The 19,564-nt window shown below is 41.3% G+C and overlaps 2 protein-coding genes across 2 annotated transcripts; both read right to left on the bottom strand.

Moving 5' to 3' along the window:
* Window positions 1-8,544: 8,544 nt before the first annotated feature.
* Window positions 8,545-11,721, bottom strand: HMT-1 (Homocysteine S-methyltransferase family protein). The gene is made up of 7 exons (XM_078588567.1): window positions 11,223-11,721; window positions 10,797-10,853; window positions 10,360-10,565; window positions 10,146-10,275; window positions 9,482-9,685; window positions 9,334-9,405; window positions 8,545-8,798 (listed from the first exon to the last, which is right to left on the bottom strand). Exons 1-7 carry the CDS (start codon window positions 11,388-11,390, stop codon window positions 8,649-8,651), a joined length of 987 nt encoding a protein of 328 aa, XP_078444693.1. The 5' UTR covers window positions 11,391-11,721; the 3' UTR covers window positions 8,545-8,648.
* A 961-nt stretch (window positions 11,722-12,682) lies between these two features.
* LOC144713851 (uncharacterized protein At1g66480-like) lies at window positions 12,683-14,292 on the bottom strand. The gene is made up of 2 exons (XM_078588568.1): window positions 13,549-14,292; window positions 12,683-13,098 (listed from the first exon to the last, which is right to left on the bottom strand). Exons 1-2 carry the CDS (start codon window positions 14,089-14,091, stop codon window positions 13,018-13,020), a joined length of 624 nt encoding a protein of 207 aa, XP_078444694.1. The 5' UTR covers window positions 14,092-14,292; the 3' UTR covers window positions 12,683-13,017.
* Between the last annotated feature and the right edge of the window lie 5,272 nt (window positions 14,293-19,564).

The following is a 19,564-nucleotide window of genomic DNA, read 5'->3' as shown; positions in this document are numbered from 1 at the left end:
ACGTATTGTACGTTTGTGTGGTGTCTATAGACTACTCTCCTTTGAAGAAGACGCTGCCAAGCCTGAAGGCGAAGGTAATTAGCGATCTACATTGTTTATAGATAATGGAATTTGCTTCTCTCTTCTTCATAAATTGTTACATCAGTGAAATCTTCTTCTTCTTCTTCCTCTTCTTCCTTTTCTTATCCTTCTTCCTCTTCTTCTTCTTCTCCGTCTTCTTCCTCTTCTTCTTATTCTCATTCTTCTTCCTCTTCTTCTGATGTAATCCTCGCATGGGCCGTATTCTCCACTGCTGATCTTACATTTAAAAGTTTTAACTTATAAAGATTAAAAATCTTTTAAAATAGTTTGTCAATTAATCATTGCATTAGTCCATGTCACTGTGGTTCGATCCTTAGTCATCATTGTGGAAAGTATATCAAAGAATATAATTTTCTTTGCATAATTCATAATTAAAAAATCACTCTTTACACCCATCTTATGGTTTATCAACTGGCATTGTTGCTAGCGAGCAAGTGCAGTTGAAAATGCACTTTTCTATTTTTATTTTACCTTTTTAGTATAGAAAGGCATGAAGAAAGGGGTTCAAAAACATACACCTACTTACTCATCATTTTCTTATTCCTCTTCTTCTTCGCCTCCTCCTTCCTCCTCTTCTTCCTCTTCTTCTTCCGCTTTTTCTTCCTCATCTCGTTCCTCTTCCTTTTCTGCCTTTGAAATGGCACCTCTTATTCCAGGATGAAGAAATAGTTAAGGTGGAAACTCACCTAAATAGATATAGAATATTGTTAGAATATTTTCAGCATTTTTTCTTTTTTGACCGTTGTACCTTTTTGACCGTTGTGGCTCTATTGCATTCGGATATTAAAATCCCAATCTGTTATATACTTTCCTTTCAAGGACATTAGCTCTAAGAAATGAAGATAGCCTTTCCTTTCATATTTTGATAAAACTTGAGACCCCTATCTTCCTTCTGCCCTAGTTCTTCTCAAGCAATGATCCTCCAGAATCAGAGCATCATAGTCACCATTAGAGTCGCTGATTATAGATGAGGACGATATGGTTGGTATGAATGATATAGAACAAGACAACACAATTGCTGCATTCAATACATCTACGCTAGGTGATGTCATACTCCGGCTTTGCGAGATAGTCATAGGAATACGCGGTTCAACACAGCATGAAGAACGCTATGCAATATTATGCAAATAATTTGGCCTACCTGACCATAGAAAGTTACCTTGGCTGCCCAACAAGATGGAATTATACTTACGCCATGCTAGTAGCTGTCGTGGAGAAACGGGATGTTATAGATATCATTGCATTGAATGTTTTAAAGAAACAAGTCTTATGTGATGAGGAATGGGCAATGATCAAGAAGTTTACGGGTATATTGCAACCCCTTCAGTTGGCTACAGTCGCATGTCAATCAAAAGCATCCACAGAAAATGACGCAATTTTTATCATAAGAGCAGTGATGAGACACTTGAATGGTGTAATGACTGGTACAGAGAGGTAAGGATGTTACGAATCAACAATGTTATGTCTACCGAGCAACGGACATCAGTGTACAAGGCTTGTGAGGCGATGAAGACCAAGATGAACACATATGCATCAGTCCTCATTCGCAACTAGGCCTTCACCGTTAATGCTCTCGTTGTTCCCTCCATGAAGCTACACTTATTGGACTGTGACCAACGGGACAAAACAATCACGTATGTGCAACACTTATTGCATTTCCCCGAGATCACCAACGACGGAAGCGTCGTTCGTTCAGATTCTTCTGCATGTTTTTTACCAGAGTGGACATCTAGAGCTTTCTTCAGTGAAGCACTAGACGACTTGTTACCAAACAATAAGCAGACACCAACCCGTACTCCAAGGCATGAGCTTGATGTGTACATGAGCTCTCCTCTTCTCAAGGGGACATAACCATTACACTAGTGGAAAGTAACAAGAGAATATTCATATCCAAGGTTGGCAATGGTTGCAAAGGAATTCCTATCGGTCTTAGTGACGAGCACGCCCTCCGAAAGATTCTTCTCTGTTGTTCGTGTCGTCATCAACTACAAGCATTCCAGGTTGACAGGAGAGAGCATTGAATTACTAATGACACTCAAGTGTTGGTGGCGAGCAGATGACGATGACGACAATGATATCAAGCAAACAGAGGAAGATAGCGATGAAGATCCTAGTGTTCATTAAGCTCATTTCTTCTTCCTTAAATTTTTTGAATCACTTATACATTTATTTATGTGTTGAAACTAGTTGTGGCATTCATACTTGAAGTAAGTCTTCACTTATCCTTCTCTCCCCTGATGTTAAGTGTTTTACAAACAGTTCCTCCACTTTGTCCATAAGCTTGATCACCTTGCTTGAGTTGTTGAAGTAAGAATTCTCCACGGCCTTGAGTTATATCTCAATCACTTGCTCTCCCGACACCTTCATCAAAATAATAATAATAATAATAATAATAAAGATACTTTCAACATAAGAATACCCCAGTTATGTTCCACACTAAAATAGAAAAAAGAGACCTTGTCGAACTTCTTAAGGATCTTTGCAAAAGCTTCAATATTCAGATTCCTGGGAAAATACACAAATCATTAATTAAAAATGTCATTTGTTCTGAGTTTAGAATGAAAACTTACCTGTACATTTCCAGATAGTTTAATCCCTTGTAGAGCTCTATGAAAGCAATGTGTATCATCTTCTCTACATGGCAGAGACTATACATATTGAATGTAACCATTGAGTTAACTTCTATGTTTGAGTTCTTGCACTGGCTGAGGAGATCTTCCAAGAGAGAAAAAGGAAGGAGTTGGTCCTTTTTGAAGTTGTGAGAGAGATTTTCATCCTCATTTCCTTAGCATGGTTTTCATGCTTATGTCACTAGATGGGATGTTCTTAAATTGATCATCCTCCTTGTCTTGTTCCCTGATTGATTTCTCTGAAATGTAAGACAGGTAGATGGTAATGGGGCTAAGTGATAAAGAATTGAATTGTCTTTGTCAGACCGAGGCTTTATCACATGTAGAATAAAATCATTTGAGAATAGAGTATCATTTGGAGGATCAAGGGCAGAGTCTTCACAAAGACTTATACACCTGTTCTTCTATTATGAGAGTAAGAGCATAAAATGTGCCATTTTATGTGCCTCAAATAAAAACATAAAGCCATTCCCTTCTCTCTCTTCTCATATTCTACCTACCTACCTTTCTCTCTCTAACCGCGTTTGTTGCTTCTCTTCTATGCCCTAAATCTCTCTGCACATTTTTACGGTTACCTCCTTATTTTTTCTCAACATCTCTCTCACCACATTTTTCCGTCTCATTGCCTCTCTAGCATTTGTCACCCTTTGATTCATTGTACCCTACTTCAATTAAATATTGTTTTTAGCCCAGTATTTCTTCATTGTAATTTACTGTATAATAATAAATATTTTATTCATAGAATCATAAACAAGCAATTTTTTTTAATAAAACTGGAATTGATAAAGTTATCATTTGTTGTTATTTTATATTATCACCACGTTTTCATGCATTTCAATAGTTTAAACTATAGTTTTTGTATATTTACATTCCATTTATCATTGCAAGTGAATGCCTGATTTTTCCCTATTTCCTGTTAATTCTCAAATTTATGAAATTAATTTAAGCCTGGAATAACTATGTTTAAGATAAATTGGCAGGTTTAAAGACTTAGTTTAATAATAATAATAATTAATATGGAGAAGAAGTCAAGAATTTTCTGGAATTTTATCAATTTCATTGTGAATTGATCGGAGGAAGAAATGATTTTTTAAATAGAAAAATAAAAGAAAAGGGTAAAACTATAAGGAAAATAGGATTTCCACGCTGATAAGCTCAAAAATTACATTTATATATGTCGTTATTTAGGGATTTTTTTGAGCTTAATCACTAAAATTTTTATATCCCTTAATACTTAAGGGGTCGATCCTAGGGAGGCGATGGTGAATTCAGTTTTCCTCAAATTAGGGAGTAGCACTCAAGTTTTAATAGCCAAGCTCCTTTTACTTTTGACAGATTTTATGATCAGTTAACACTCCTTGGCAAGACTTACTACTAATCCACTACGAAGTGGCTTAAGTATAATTTTTTAAAATTTTCTTTTTAGTCAATTAGAAACGATTAAGAGAAGGAAATTTATCCCAATAGTTGTTACCAAATTTTTTTTGCTAATGATTAATTCAAACTTCTCCTGGACTAGGATGCCTAAAATAGTATTTTCTCACGAATTGTATTTTTATTTGATCAATTTCTCACGGATTTAGGAAGTTTAAGCAGAATTTTATTATTCCTATTCATTTTTTCTTTTCTGCTAATGATTAATTCAAACTTCTCCTGGACTAGGATGCCTAAGATAGTATTTTCTCACGAACTGTATTTTTATTTGATCAATTTCTCACGGATTTAGGAAGTTTAGGCAGAATTTTATTATTCCTATTCATTTTATACCAATTAATTTCAAATTGTAGATATGTCCTCAAACAACAAATCGTGAATATGATTCACGCTTTGCTGAGTTTCGGACGCCAGAGATTGAATTCTTTTTGATTTATGAAACAAATGTGATTAAAAATAGGATGGTGGCAATTGATCTAGGCTAACTGGTGTGTCAACGAACTGAAAATTCACAAGCTTAATGAGTAAAATTGGAACATAAAAAGAACGACGGCGAGCATAAATGAATGCAAATTTCAGAAAATTAACTATGAAATACGATGAAAAAAATCAAAGACGGATAACCTAGATATACCAGAAGCTATCTGGGAGTCAATGTGAGCCAATCCTGAGCAACGAACGCCAAGGTTTTCCCAGATTTCAGTTGGAACTCGATGAAGAACGCCGGCGCCGGATCTGCAGAATTCTGCTCCAATCTGTCTCCAAATCGCTCCTGGCGATTCTTGAGTCTTGAGGGAGGCTAGGCGATCCTTCCTTCAGCTTGAAAAATCAAGAATAATCCCAGAAAATTCATTTTCCGGCCTTTTATCGCCGCGGAATCGGAAGAACAGCTCTTCCGATTCCGTTAGCACAATGATCTTTTTCGCGTTGTACGCTGAGCGTACAACGCGACGCGATTGGCTATTAGTGCCTTTGTGTGTCTCCCTTCTGTGCGCGACACGCACGGAATTGCTTGCGTGCGTGTCGCGCACCGAAGGCACGAACAGCGCTTCTGATTCGCTGACGCCCCGCTGCGTGCGATGCATTCTTTCGTGCGTTCTAAGGGTTGTAAAATAAACAGTTAGCTCGCAAACCGGCCCACTAAGGGCCGGTTATAATAAAAAAGGTTTTTTTTTTTTTTTTAATGAAAAGAAAAAATAAAATAAATTGTATACATCATTCGAAATGCATAAAAAAAAACTATTTTATTCATTTCGAAAAGACTTTAATTGTTAGCTTCTTTTTATTTATAGAAATAGGCCAATTAAATCATTTAAATTGTTCTAATCATCATTTTAAATCATTTAAATGTGTAAATGGACCTAAATATTGATAAAAGGTATTATTTAACTTGAAATTCAAGGAATTTATTATTTTTGCCCAAAATGATGATAACATGCATTAAAATTCCATGTTTGATGCATTAAAAGCCCTAAAAATATGATGAAAATTAGCTCTTTATTAGCTTCTATTTGCATGTTATCACACGCCATTTAAAAATTCAGAGGGACATTTCTTACATTTTTCTTGCATTTATACCCTTAAAAAAGCTCTCGGTCGGGCGGTGCAGGCGTAAAAATATGTATGCCTATTTCCGAATTTATGCGAATTTGTGTGATGTGCAGTGAAAATTTCTGCACGAATTCGCACCGCACATCGCACGGAGCCTTTCGTGTGATCAAAAATTTGCATGGGCGGTGCGAAAATTCGCACCGCACCACAGACCTTCTCTATGGGGACCACCACAAGCGATTCAACATCCTAGGAGGACCCCCATGGCCAGTCCATGCTATCTACGACCATTGGAAGTCCTTCCCAAACCTTAAAAGGGGCTCAATGGCCCCCAATTCAGGATTTTCTGATCTAGAACCAAGGTGTCAGTGGGAGACCCTTTCAACAATAGGGCAGACAAGAGGGTGAGACACCTTTCTGACTCAAAGAATTGAGCCAAAGAGGGTGCAAGAAGGCAAAAATCTGCGCCAGCACAAAGGAGAAGAGAAGGGAAATCGCATGCTAACGTTTGGGTTGGTGATCAGTGCCGCTACCCCTTATTCTTTAAATCAGGGGGGATTCGATATTGTTTATGACTCGTTCTGGTTGCACAATAGTTGATGATCATCGGTTATTGCATAACTTTCAGTTCAAGTTAAAATTAGATCAAATTTTCATCATATTTTAGTAGACCAGTATCTTTGAGCCATTTTCTCAAACACTCACCATGCATCAAGTATTTTACATGAATATTTCCCCATTTTTATTTATTAAAAATATAAACATATCTATGAAATATATAAAATGGATTATGTCACTGAATGATGTTCCCTAACGATAGATTAATACATATAATTGATTCCAAAGCACTCCAACTCGTCATGTCTGTCTTCTCTTATTATCTTCCCCATTACTTATGTTCTTATTCTAAATTAAATATATATATTCTATCTATCTATCTTAATCATAAATTTCTAACATATATCTAGAACATACTTGACTCCATTAATCTATATATAATTAGATGATCCCTTTCTTATTATCATTATAATTCTTATCCCCATATCTCTCAATTATCATTGTTATTACATCTTACTAAATTTAAATAATCCAATTCATTACATAACTAAATCGCAGTATCCTTATTCCTATATCTATCTCTTTTCTTCCATATAACCTACTATTAATTAAAATAAAATATATACTAAGAATATCATCTATTAGTGATATTATCCTCATAAATCTCTCATCACATTATTTCTTCGACATCTTAATTAAAATCCAAAATAATTCTTCCATTACCTATTTTAATATCCTCCTTTATTTTAAATACATTTAATGCTCATACTTATTACTATATATAATGTCCATAAAAATATTAATCTTAAGAAGTGATATAATCAACATCTTACCATAAAATTATATTATCTCTCCCTTTCATTACTTCTCTCTGTCACTACATAGTATAACTTATTATTATATGTAATCATAAATTATCTATTGCCCTAATTCAACTATAGATCCATCTCTAAAGGCCAGTCCGTGTGGAGATGACCTCACACTCCCATTGTTCGCATTTGAGTGAGTTTTCTATAAGTTCAATTCTATGTAATTTAGGAAGATTAAATTTTCAATGACACTAAAATTAGCCTCGTAATTTGCTTCTATCTCCCTTTTTCCATGGTCATCATCATCATTGCCAATGATTTTTGTCCCCATCGTCCATGGTCTCCGTCCCCATTATCGACGGTGTTTGTCCCCTCATCGAATGCCATCGTCCCCCCTCTGCAACGGTCGACATCTCCATCGTCAATTGTGGTCATCCCCATCATCAACAGTTATCACCCCTGTCATCATCACAAATCCATCACCATTATCAATGGTTGTCATCCTTTTCATCGACAGTTTTCATCCCTATTGTCCATACTGTTAGATCCGCAGGAGGCTTGCATCGATTCTCAATGATGATGAAGATCATACGTGAATGTACATCAAAATAAAACATACCTCGATCCATCGCGTGTTCTCTTAGTCGAATCGAACAAGCTTGAGGGGAGGCCTTTTCGATCAATACCGGATGACTTCCTGAAGTCTCTCTGAGTAATGGGATGCTCAAGAGAAAAGTCGATTACCTTATGACCCAAGGACCTGGCCCCTATTTATAGGAAGAGGAGATACTTAAGCCTCTTTAGCCTATCTTAATTAATCCCATCATTATAATTAAGACAGGCTTAGCCTCTACACAATTTATAACCATACTTATTGTTATAAGTGTCTTAATCCCATCATTAAGTAAATCACATATAAATTGGGATTTGTAACTGATAGCTTAAAAATATGCAATTATATACATACATATATTTATAATTATTCCCTGCCACCGATGTTTGTCGCCAAGATCATTGGTGATCATCTTCCCCATTGTCGATAGTTGTCTTAACTTTTTTGGTGGTATTGCTGAAAATTCTTGTTCCCGTCATTATTGGTCGTCGTCCCTATCCTTAATGGTTGCCGCCCCTCCGCCAGAAACTGTTGTTTTCATCATGGACAAGCCTTGTCCACGTCACCCCATCATCTTCATCTTCCAATGTCCTTTCATATTTTATGTTTATGTTTTAAGTAATTCATCTACAGTTTCATCATCCTAAATTTCCAGCCTACTTCCCCAGACAATCGTTTATTATCTAAGGTGTCTCCATTAAGATAAAATAATCTCTTCATGATATGCTTTGGATAGGGAGTTGATGCTGCAGGGTTCGAGGATACTTGAAGAAGATTGTTAAAGGATAATTACCTTATGCTAGGTGTTTTACTGGGGAGCTGATTTGCAGGATAGAAGGGTAGTTTTTTTAGAAGGGTAGTCCCCATAGGGATAAATGTAATAATTTTATGATATGGGTGCACAGGGAAAGTGATTCCGATGATCAGAGAAACTTGTGGGACTAGAGGGAAAAGGGTAAGAGAGGGTGAGGCTTAAGAAAGATAACTGCCCTTTATAACTTTAGAAAGGGCCAGAATAGTGGAGGGTGTGGTCCGGCAGCAACCACCCACCAGGCTGGCACCGCACTCTCGCCATCTCCTCGCCAGATCGGTGAATTTCTCGTCCCCGAAGCACGCAGTCGGCTGTACAGGAAGAAACCCGTTCTTTTTGGTGTTACTCAGACAGGCATGAATATGTGTTTTTACATTTCGAGAGAGATACAGAGATGCACATATATTTATCAATTTAAAATAGAAAGGTTAAGTAGGAGCTGTTGTTTGCAATAGAGAAAAAAAGATAGGTCGGTGCAGATATATATGACGAGAGATAGATCGATAGCTAGAGATACGTATGAGGGAGAGAGGGAAAGGAGGTAGAGAGAAATGTATAGAGGGACAGAGAGATATGTGTTCATTTTATAAATCTAGAGATAGATAGATAGAAAGGCAGGTTGTATTTTTCACCATAGTAAAAAAAAGATCGATAGATAGACATATTAGAGAAATAAATAGATAGATATATACATAACGAGAGACAGCGAGAGATCGAGAGAGAGACAGACAGAGACAGAGAGAGAGATAGATAGAGAGAGAGACAGAGACAGAGAGAGAGAGAGAGAGAGAGAGAGAGAGCGCGCGAAAGCGAGAGAGAGAGAGCGCGAAAGCGAGAGAGACTCACCAGCCACGTTTTGGACCTCCCGTCCCATGTTTCTCCGCTATTTGGGTACACCGCGATAAGCTTATCGGTATGCTGAAGGACAGAAGCGGTGAAGTTAGACCCTGCAGACGACTAAAAATCCGGTCATTTATTTCCTATCCTCAACTACCTCCTTGAAGAGACAGATGAGGCGCTCTATGAACTGAGGTGGGGTGCAGTTTATGCCCACCGCGGCTACTTTCTCGCTCTTGTTTATTATATCTAGGCAGTTCGCAAAGAGCTCGCCAGAGGGCAACTTCTCCCCGTCGACACTGCTGAAGCAGATCAACGATGGGATCTTGATCTCTTCTTCATCCAGCAACTCAACCAAGGCCTGCAAATCACATCAGGCCATCTTTACGATTTGATTGGCAGGAAGTAACAAATAGATACGTAGATACATTGAGCGAGAGATATATCTTCAAATAAAGAGAAAGTGGGAGAGGGAGATAGATAGAGACATAGATTGAGAGGGAGAGATAGATAACGAGGGTGCGTGTGTAATAGATATAGCGAGGGATGAAGAGATAGATGGATAGAGATTGAGAGAAAGGAAGAGAGAGATAGAGGAAGATATAGAAATATAGATGAAGAGAGAGATAGATAGCTAGAAAGAAAGAAATAAAGAAGGAGAGAGAGAGAGAAAGATATAGACTGGGAGGGAGAGAGATAGTAGTGGGTGTAAGAGGTAGATGAGAGGGGTGGGAAAGAGATAGATGAATAGAGAGAAGAGAGAGAGAGAGAGAGAGAGAGAGAGAGAGAGAGAGAGAGAGAGAGAGTCGGGGCATGGAAACCTGAGCCTCGATCTTGTTGGGGATGGTCTCAAAGGCAAGAATGTCCGGGCCGGCTCCAACGAGGACCTGCAATCTCCTCCTGTGGAAATCTTTCAGCTTTTCCAACCCCACTTCCGGCCCATATCGCCCGCTGCATACAATAATTTAGTAAAATTTAGCGCAAATGACGCGAGAAATCAGATGCGATTAAAACTAAGAGGGAAGATGTCAGCACCTGTATTCGGAACCGTCAGCGAGGTAAGCTCCGTAGCTTCCGAAAGAAGCAGCAACTAAGCCACGGTTGTAGCCCCGTCGAGGAGCTCGCTTGAGGCTCTTCCAGAAGCTGTCTCTTGCTTCAAGGGCCAGCCGAACGCTCTTCTGAAGCAACCGTTCACTTTCTTCTAAGCAGAAGCCTCTCGCTAGAAACCCCGGGATTGTAGCCTGTTTAAAATTAAGCAGAGTCAGAAGAGTTTTCTTGGAATCTTTCAACAAATTTTCAGATCAACCCATGTAGTTTCTAGTGTTGAATATTGTTTTTCTTGACCATTTCCAGGCGATTCATTAAAATTTAGGACACCAATTTTAATATGATTTATGGAAATACTCGTCTATTTTTCAAAAAAATGTAGACGTTTGATTAATCTTTAATCAAGCTCAGCAAAAATATCGAACCTGGTAAGACGACGAAATAATAATGTCCGCTCCTGCTTCGAGGTATTGCAAATGCACCTGCGTAGATGTAAAAGGGATGGGGTTTAATAAGAAGAGAACAACAGAGCTCAAAAGAGAAGTGAAAGACGGCTGACTCCGTCCAGCCAGAAATTAAGACCGGAAAACAAATATAATCTAATCCATCGACAATTAACTGAGAATTGAGATTTCCAAATCAAAAAGCTCCCTATTATGCTGTTGTGGGGTCATGGTATGAACACATAAGTTTTAGACGCGACAATAGATAAGAATCCCAAGAAAAATAGGAAAAAAAGGACAATGATTCTCTTCAAAAAAATTGGAAAAAAAAAGATAAGAATCTCACGAAAGAGAAGAACGCGGATCCGAAGAAATGAGGGAGAAACTGGACCAGAGAAAAACACTGACTTTTTTTATGAGCTCAGGGTTGGAGATGAGACAGACAGCGCTCCAGAGGGCGTCCGAGATATCAGCTCCCTCAATCTCGAGTTGTGTGGCGAAGCCTCCGTCGATCATGGCGCATCCCCCTGCGCTCACAACGATTTCCTCCACCAGATTCCTCTTCTTCATCCCCATCGCTTCTTTGTGTAGATGCGGCGAAGCTCACGACGGACTTGGATATAGCCAATTGTGCCGAGAAGCTCACGACGCCACTCTGGCGTTTTTAAAGACGTCGGGAGAGTTAGAGCGAGAAACCCATTTGCAGGGAGAGGGGGGATAGCGATAGGAGGGAAATGAAGATGTAGAGATAGAAACAGATAGAGAGATAAAGATAGGGAGGGCGAGAGATAGATGTAGAGATAGAGATCGGGAGGGGGAGAGAGGAGGAGATAGAGATTGGGAGAGAGAGAGAGAGGAGGAGATAGAGATTGGGAGGGAGAGAGAGAGAGAGAGAGAGAGAGAAGGAGAGGTAGAGATAGAGATATGGAGAGAGAGAGAGAGAAGGAGAGGTAGAGATAGAGATATGGAGAGAGAGAGAGAGAGCGAGACAGAGGCAGAGATAGAGACAGGGGGAGAGAGAGAGAGGGAGAGATAGAGATAGAGATAGAGATAGGGGGAGAGATAGAGATAGAGAGAGGGAGAGAGAGAGAGAGCTAGAGATAGAGATAGAGGAGAGAGAGAGAACTAGAGATAGAGATAGAGGAGAGAGAGAGAGAGAGAGGTAGAGATAGGGAGGAAGGAAAGGTAGACACAAATAGATAGATAGAGATAGAGAGCGGAGAGAGTGAGAGAGAGGTAGAGATAGAGATAGCGAGGGAGGGAGAGATAGACACAAATAGATTGTTAGAGATAGAGATAGAGGTAGAGAGAAATACAGATATAAAAATAGAGAGAGAGAGAGAGAGAGAGATTGATGTAGAGACAGAGGTAGAGAGATATAGATATAGAGATAGAGGTAGAGAGAGAGATAGCTATAGAGGTAGAGAGAGAGATAGCTATAGAGGTAGGTAGAGAGAGCGAGAATGGGAGGAAGAACCTGGACGGTATTTCTATGACAAGGGAAGATCTGCATGCGCATTGCGCGGCAGGCCTATCACCGTTGGCGAAAATAGAACCAGCGCCGACGAGTTGGCGGTAGGATGGAGAAAGGCAGAGGCGCCACGGGAAGAAAATTTTGGTGGGGCTGGTGGCGTGGGGAGGGAAGGGCCAAATTCCAATGCAAGACGACAACTTTTACCATCATATGATTTCGGCGGCATATAACCTAAAAACTTATCAACTTGGATAATATAAATCATCCAGTCCAGCGTCACGGTGCATTTCATGTCGAACTCTCGTGCTTCCTAAAATCACCAAAATTTTGATCATGACATCGTCATTTGATACAATAAATTCGCAGAAAAAACCAGAACAACAGATAGAGATACTTATATTTGGATCGAGATGGTATTTCTTGCGGTAAAATCGCAGAAAAATCGATACAACAGATAGAGATAGTCATAGTAGGGTCGGGATGGCTATTTCTTAGGGTAAACTGGCATGGAAAATCAGTATAATAGATACATCGTAATCGTGTAGAAGTTTGCTGCCATAGTCCTCTGATGGATAACACCAGGAAGCCCAACTCGGCGACTTAACTAACAACGAGCGCATGCTCAGGGAGACAAACAGTAAGAGAGATTGTTTGTGGTAGGAAACAAATTTCGGGCATGGATGGGAAGCCAAGGGAAGCGGCTTCTCCTATTCTCAGCTATATCTGTTCCTATGCTGGAATCTGTTTTCCTGCTCCCTCCCTGCTCCTGACAACGACCTCCCCCTCCGGCAGAGCGAATCTCATTCTTTTCTGCAAAATCGTAAAGAATAATCAGACAGCATCTATGCGAAAACTTCTGAGAGGAAGTAATCTACAGACTCTCGCGGAGTATCCATTACGATATCACATCTTTGATTAATTATTCTATTCAAACGGATGATCCATCTCCTGATGTATATCAACTTTCAGCGCGAAATGGCTAGATTGAAGATTTAAATACTTCAACTTTCCGCGGTGGGTCAGCGAGAAAGCGTCCGGGGAGACGATACGTATGAACTTTTGGTAGGGTTCACAAGCACAAGTCTTTCTCAAGGGTTGACTTTCTGATGCCAACGCGGGGGATATGAATAGAAAGATCTAGAAAATGTCAACGTTCGCCGAACCACGTTGCCTTTCTCCACGATTAAATTCGTCAACAGTTATGAAAACTTGAGGAGTTCTACGGCGCAGTAAATGAAGGACTAGTAACGTATGGTTTACCTCTTTTTTCTCCGGCAATCGTCGGACCTCCTCCTTGGACGGCGGCGCTTCGGCCTTCTTAGATTCAACGGCGCAAAGCTCCATTATCTTCTTCGCCGCCTCTTCGGGGTTCTTGCTCTCCTCGACCACCTTCGCCACTTCGGCCTTGGACAGCCTCACGCGAACCCTAACTTCGTTATTCGCCCGTGCAAAAGTGACATCGGATGCACTTCTGCGCGCAAGCATCAGGCTTTCCAAACGTTCCTTTGCGGACATGGCGATGCCTGCCGACCGAACCCGCCTTGAACTCAGCCGAGGCCCTGACGTCTCCGGCAACGGCGGCAGCTGGACGACGAAGTAAAGTTTACTGGGCTTGAGAGCGGTGTCCGGAGCGATGGGTTTAGCCTCGTGGGCGTGAAGCTTCACGTCTTCCGACTCCAGAAGTACATGGTCTGGGTAGCTCTGTAACACGTCTCTCGCCGTCGCAGGCGGCTTGATCTTCACGACGCTGCCGTCGACCTTCATCACCTTCACTCTCTTCCCTCTGCAGAAGCTGTTACCCATCTCTCCTCTCTCCGTGAATCCACTAATTTCTGGGCCGCTTATGATGGAGGCGGTGCGCAAGGGTAAGATGTTGTCGACGGAGGTGGGGCCATGATAGAGAGACGCCCACTTTGTTACGGGCCTTGGACCAGTTCTTTTCCCCCGCGTCAAATGGGGCGCGGTCTCGCATGGCTACCGACGTATAGAAAGAAAGATAGGCTCTGTTAGGGAGATTATGAATTTGTCCTCGGAAAACGATGGCATGGTTTATTACGCTGATAAGTAGTTAATGAAGCTAAGGAATCCGTCATTGACGCGTGAGTTTTGACGAAGAAACCACCACGCGCCGTGCCGTATCCCTCAGCTTGTTTTCTATGACCGTGGTGCCACTTTTCAGGGTAAAAGACTTTTCGGAATCGATATACACGAAGGATTTATATTTCTTGGCTCTTTTAAAAGCGTGGGAAAGCGTCAACAGTGCGTGGGGGAAAAAAGAGCCAATGGGAAATGAAATCGAAGGAGATAGATCACAAATCGTATTCTTTATCCCGGAGCCCAACCACCGCGCTGTTGTGGGGAAGTCCACGAGCTGAGCGCATTTGAATAGACCCACGTGCGAATAACCGGAAGGAAGGAACTGTTTGGATTTCGCTTTGAGGCCATGGCTGAGATCGACCCAGTTGGAAAGGACGGTAAGAAGGCCCGGCCTATTCGATCCCAAGGGAGCTTGTGCAGATTCTTGAGATAAACATATTGCAAATGAATGTAAAGCATAGTTGGCTCTTCAAGAGAGAAAACAAAAAGATGTTGAGGGCAGGTCCTTTGGATCTGCACTGGGTGACTATCTGAAGTCTCTCAAGATAACGGGTGTTTGAAGATGGTGAATTGATAGGAAGCAAAGAAGAAGATTCTGAGTCAATGGGAATAGGAGGAGAAAGTACCGTAAACTTCAACATGGGCGGTATGTACATCTTTATGGAGATAATAAAAATAGAAGAGCTATGGCGTGCATTCAAAGAGGGAAGAAGTAAGGACAGGTGCGCTGTTGCCGTCAGGTGTGGCTTCACCTTCCAACTACGTGTCCCCTGGGTGCTTTGATACGAAGTGGTCTTCAATCTTCTTAAACTTCAAAAAGATGTACAAATGCATCATGATTCATGAATAAGGGGCATCCAAATGATAAATGAAATTTAAAAATATGATAATACCACCTGAAACAAACGAAAATGTTACTCTAGTTCCTCTACACTCTTATCTATTTCAGTTTTGTATACTACAGAATCTACATGGTCCTCAAGAGCCCAACATTTCATAGTCATTAGAATTTATATTGTTTCAACAAATAACCTTCATTTTTTAACATTTTCAATGTAGTACTTGAAGCACAAATTGATAAGCATTGCTTTCAGGTATTGTAAGACAAGGATACTTTTTAGACCCAGTATCATGCCACCATTCAAGAGAGTTGTCTTCAGTTCCACTTTGAGTTTTGCTTGGATAATCATCTACATCATCTCTAGCCAATATTGGTACCATTGCAGTGTGACGAACCCAAAATGAAGCATGAACTTCTACATCTCTTAAGGTTATTTTGGCATGATTTTACTTATATTTATATTGATATTTATATAAATTATCATTTCATGCATTAAATGGGCCATGTGGTTAAAAAAATACTTTTTAATCTATTTATTTGCATAATTTGCATGCACATTAGTTCTCATTGAAAATATGTTTAGAATTCTTAAATTTAATGTGGGGAACTATACTCTCGAGCATATTATATTTAAAGAAACAAATAAAAAAGACAGAAAAAAGAAGAAGAAAATAAAAATAATGTTTTTCTAGTTAACTATTGTGGAGCCACTAAGGCACAACAGTGCTCAAGCCCCTCACAGGCAGGTGACAGTAGAGTGCTTGAGCCGCCTGCTGCCAAAGAGAACTAGTGCACAAGTAGCAGCGCCACAAGCACAAATGAGAGCCCAACATAGAGAGCCATACAGCCCTACATAGCAAGTAGCAGTGTGATGGGGGACCATCCCGGAGATCAAGCAGAAGCATGAGACGAGCCCAGAGCCATACGTGAACAGCCGCATCGGGGAGCTCAAGCCGACGCGAAGGACCCAGAATTCAAGTACACAGCTTGAAGGCGATCCCCCGAAAACTTTTCCCTTTATCGCATTTTCGTTTCGTGCATGAAGCTATGTTTGTGTTTATTTAGGGAGGGCCTCCATGTTTTTCAAGCCCCTCCCATCTGTTTGGACCTTATTTAGGCCTAATTAGGGGAAAACACCCTTAATTCGGTGAAATCCCTTGATTACGGACCTGCCACTAGGGCAACCCCTCTCCCTCTATGAAAGGGGAAGAGATGCCCAGTTTTGAGTAGTGAAGTTAATTTGAAAATTTACCTTGTTCTGGTGAGATTGTTTCCAAGTCGTGTTCCTCACTTTTGGAGTTTGATTGCCGCCAACCCACCGTCGAAAGAAGTGCCCCAGCGACAATGCCGCTACCTCAAGCGGCCGTCAAAGAATCGCCACCCCGAGCAAACGCCCCGCCAAGTCAGATGCCGCTGGGCTGCCGCCGCCTGCCCGCCGCCGTCGCCAAGACTCCGACCTAGGCCGGCTCACCGCTGCCCCTGGGCCCCCGCCACCTTCACGCCACGGCCACTGGAGAATCGCCCACTTCGCGCCGCTGGTAGCCGGTAGCCGGTGCTGTCAACACTGCTTGATCGATCGCCCCTCCAGGCATTCGATTCCCACCACCATCTGCCGCCTCCCAGGTTCCCCCCCCCCCTTCAAATGCCACTCCTGCGTGCCTCGTCATCGCTTCCCTTTCTGGCGACACCGCCCGTCGCCAATCGTTCGGGTGTCGCTGTGAGGCCCATCGCTTGTTGTGATCTGGGAATCACGCCGCCCATCATCAACCATCTACAAGCCGACACGCTGAGTTGACTCATCGCAGCCCCAGCCTGAAAAGGTGGGTGATAGGGATGCTGACATGGCTCAAGGCCGCACCATAACTAAGAGGGGTTTGCAAATGTAACTTAATCACAGTCGTTGTACCCTCAATCAAGGAGATCAGATTGGAAGAAAAAATTTCGGCCATCTCTACCCCTGACCATCACTTCCATTAGATGCATGGCGGTTTTTGGCCACGAGGGACCACAGAAATTATCCAATGGCTGTGAGAGGACCCCTAGTACCAGACCATCCAATCTACACCCACGAGAGACCCTTCTAGGGCCTACAAAGGGGCTTTTCGGCCCTTATTTTGATGGAAATATATGTGGTCGGCAAGCCAATCACACATTTCATATCTCGTTCCATGTTCATTAATAGAACATATTCATTATAGTGCATGTGTGATGCTTATAATGAAGTCCATGAATAGATGATTGAACTTAGTGAATTATGATGAGATCGTAATACGGAGGTCAGTAGTCTTTAAGTAGCATTCTAAAAATTCATATTCGAAGGACACTAGAGAAGGACATCGAATATTCGGATAGAGTAGCACTATCTAGCCTCACTCATATGATGAGTATGGCAGTTCCTATACCCATTAGTGTGGTGACACTAAGGATAGATAGTGGATGCTATTTAGTGGAAAGAGTTCATTGAATTGATCAATGTGAACCCCTGAATGGTATTATAATGAACTGTTAATCATTTTGGTTCTCATCAAGGTTACGTATGTGGTCCTTAGACCTGAGATACCAAAGATGTCTTGTGGACAGACATTTGTACTTTGACTATGACCTATGTATCCCTAATCATGGGATTCTAAATAGCCTTAGTTCAGGTGCATCAAGAAGTTCATGAAGATGATTGAGTGGTCAAGATGGGATTGTCCACCCTTGGTATAAGAGGCGACAGCTCAAGGAAGACGATGCAATGAAGTCATTGGCTAAAATATCATAGAAGAATTCTCTAATGATTTCCAAACGCATCAATACTAACTCGGATGATCAATTAGGGTTTCAGAGTTGACCATACCTTAAGTATTCCTAAGAGCATCTAGTGGATGAGGGACTATACATATGTTGTAACCAATGATGAACACGTTCCATGAATGAGTTGATACGCACACCCTTGTATCTTCTAGAGCACGATGTGTAGCTTGTCACCCCATATGTTGGACACTCAACCTATCGATTGGGTTAAATTGATTTGAAATTAATTAATCTATATGATGATAGAGTTAATTAATTTGGAAGGCCAATAAAGGTTATTGGGCTGCTCAAGTCAATAACTAGACTGATACATGGGCCTAGAGGGTCACGTGCTAATGGTCTTTTGGACGTCAGAAGATATACCTAAGTTTTGGGAGGGTTTGCAAAAAATACCCCCATAGTACAAATAGGGGAAGGCATTGAACTAAATTCACGTAGGCCAGAATTGTTCAGGGGCCTTTCCCCTTCTTCTCCCTTCTCCCCACACCTTCTCTACACTCTCGATGTGATCGGGATGGTGTAACGACGGCGACAGAGATTGAACTAGGCTCGTCAAGGAGAAGGAGGGGATACCACATGCCAAGGACCGTGTGAATACTTATGGAGGCTGCACACATGAGTAGTTGCAGGCGATTCATTGAGGATCAAAGGAATCACGGATGTGATCCATGTCGAGGTACTTCATTTCAATGGTTCTATCGATGTTGTTATTGTTGGGTTCTAGAGGCCTAGATCTAGATGAACAAATCAAAACGATGCGCAGCGGAAGACTCTTTTGCGAATCGAACGGCATCAACGAAAATCATTGAAACGGCGTACCTTGCACGAATCTCATTCGTTATTTCTTTGATACCGGAGTGAGACGAGTCGAGCTGCTCAAGTGTGCAGCCTCTAGACGTATCCACGCGGTCCTCGGCGCGTCGGATCTCCTCCTTCTCGTTGACGAGCCTCATTCTTTCTCCGTCGGCGTCGTTACGTCGTCTCGATCACATCAGGGATGGAGAGGGGGTGTGGGGAGAGTGGAGAAGAAGGGGAAAGGATCCTGAACAATTCTGGCCTGGGTGAATTTCATTCAGGGCCTTCCCCTATTTATACTAAGTGGGTATTTTTCATAAAAACCCCCAAAACTTAAGTATATCTTCCAACGTCCAAAAGATCATTTGCGTGTGACCCTCTAGGCCCATGTATCAGTCTAGTTAACGACTCTAGCGGCCCAATAACCTTTATTGGCCTTCCAAATTAATTAACTATATCATCATATAGATTAATTAACGTCGGATTGATTTAACCCAATCGATAGGTCGAGACTCCGACACGTGGGGTGCCAAGCTACACCTCGTGTCCTAGAAGATACAAAGGAGTGTGTATCGACTCACTCATGGAACCTGTTCATCATCAGTTACCGTGTATGTATAATCCCTCATCCACTTGACACTCCTTGGATGACTTAGGGTATGGTCAACTGCCAAACCCTAATCGATCATCCGAGTTAGTACTGATGCATTCGGAAATCATCGGAAAACTCTTCTCCGATATTTCACT

This window comes from Wolffia australiana, chromosome 16, assembly GCF_029677425.1.
Source record: "Wolffia australiana isolate 7733 chromosome 16, ASM2967742v1".
Classification (NCBI taxonomy): Eukaryota; Viridiplantae; Streptophyta; class Magnoliopsida; order Alismatales; family Araceae; genus Wolffia; species Wolffia australiana.
This window is presented reverse-complemented; position numbering and strand designations above follow the sequence as displayed.

Excerpts from the sequence above, each read along its gene's own strand:
- LOC144713851 (XM_078588568.1), bottom strand. The coding sequence starts at position 14,091 with ATGGGTAACAGCTTCTGCAGAGGGAAGAGAGTGAAGGTGATGAAGGTC. Across the intron at positions 13,099-13,548 it reads GATTGCCGGAGAAAAAAGAG|AAAAGAATGAGATTCGCTCT; the intron begins GTAAACCATACG and ends ACGATTTTGCAG.
- HMT-1 (XM_078588567.1), bottom strand. The coding sequence starts at position 11,390 with ATGGGGATGAAGAAGAGGAATCTGGTGGAGGAAATCGTTGTGAGCGCA. Across the intron at positions 10,276-10,359 it reads GCTGACGGTTCCGAATACAG|CGGGCGATATGGGCCGGAAG; the intron begins GTGCTGACATCT and ends TATTGTATGCAG. Across the intron at positions 9,686-10,145 it reads CCAACAAGATCGAGGCTCAG|GCCTTGGTTGAGTTGCTGGA; the intron begins GTTTCCATGCCC and ends TGTGATTTGCAG.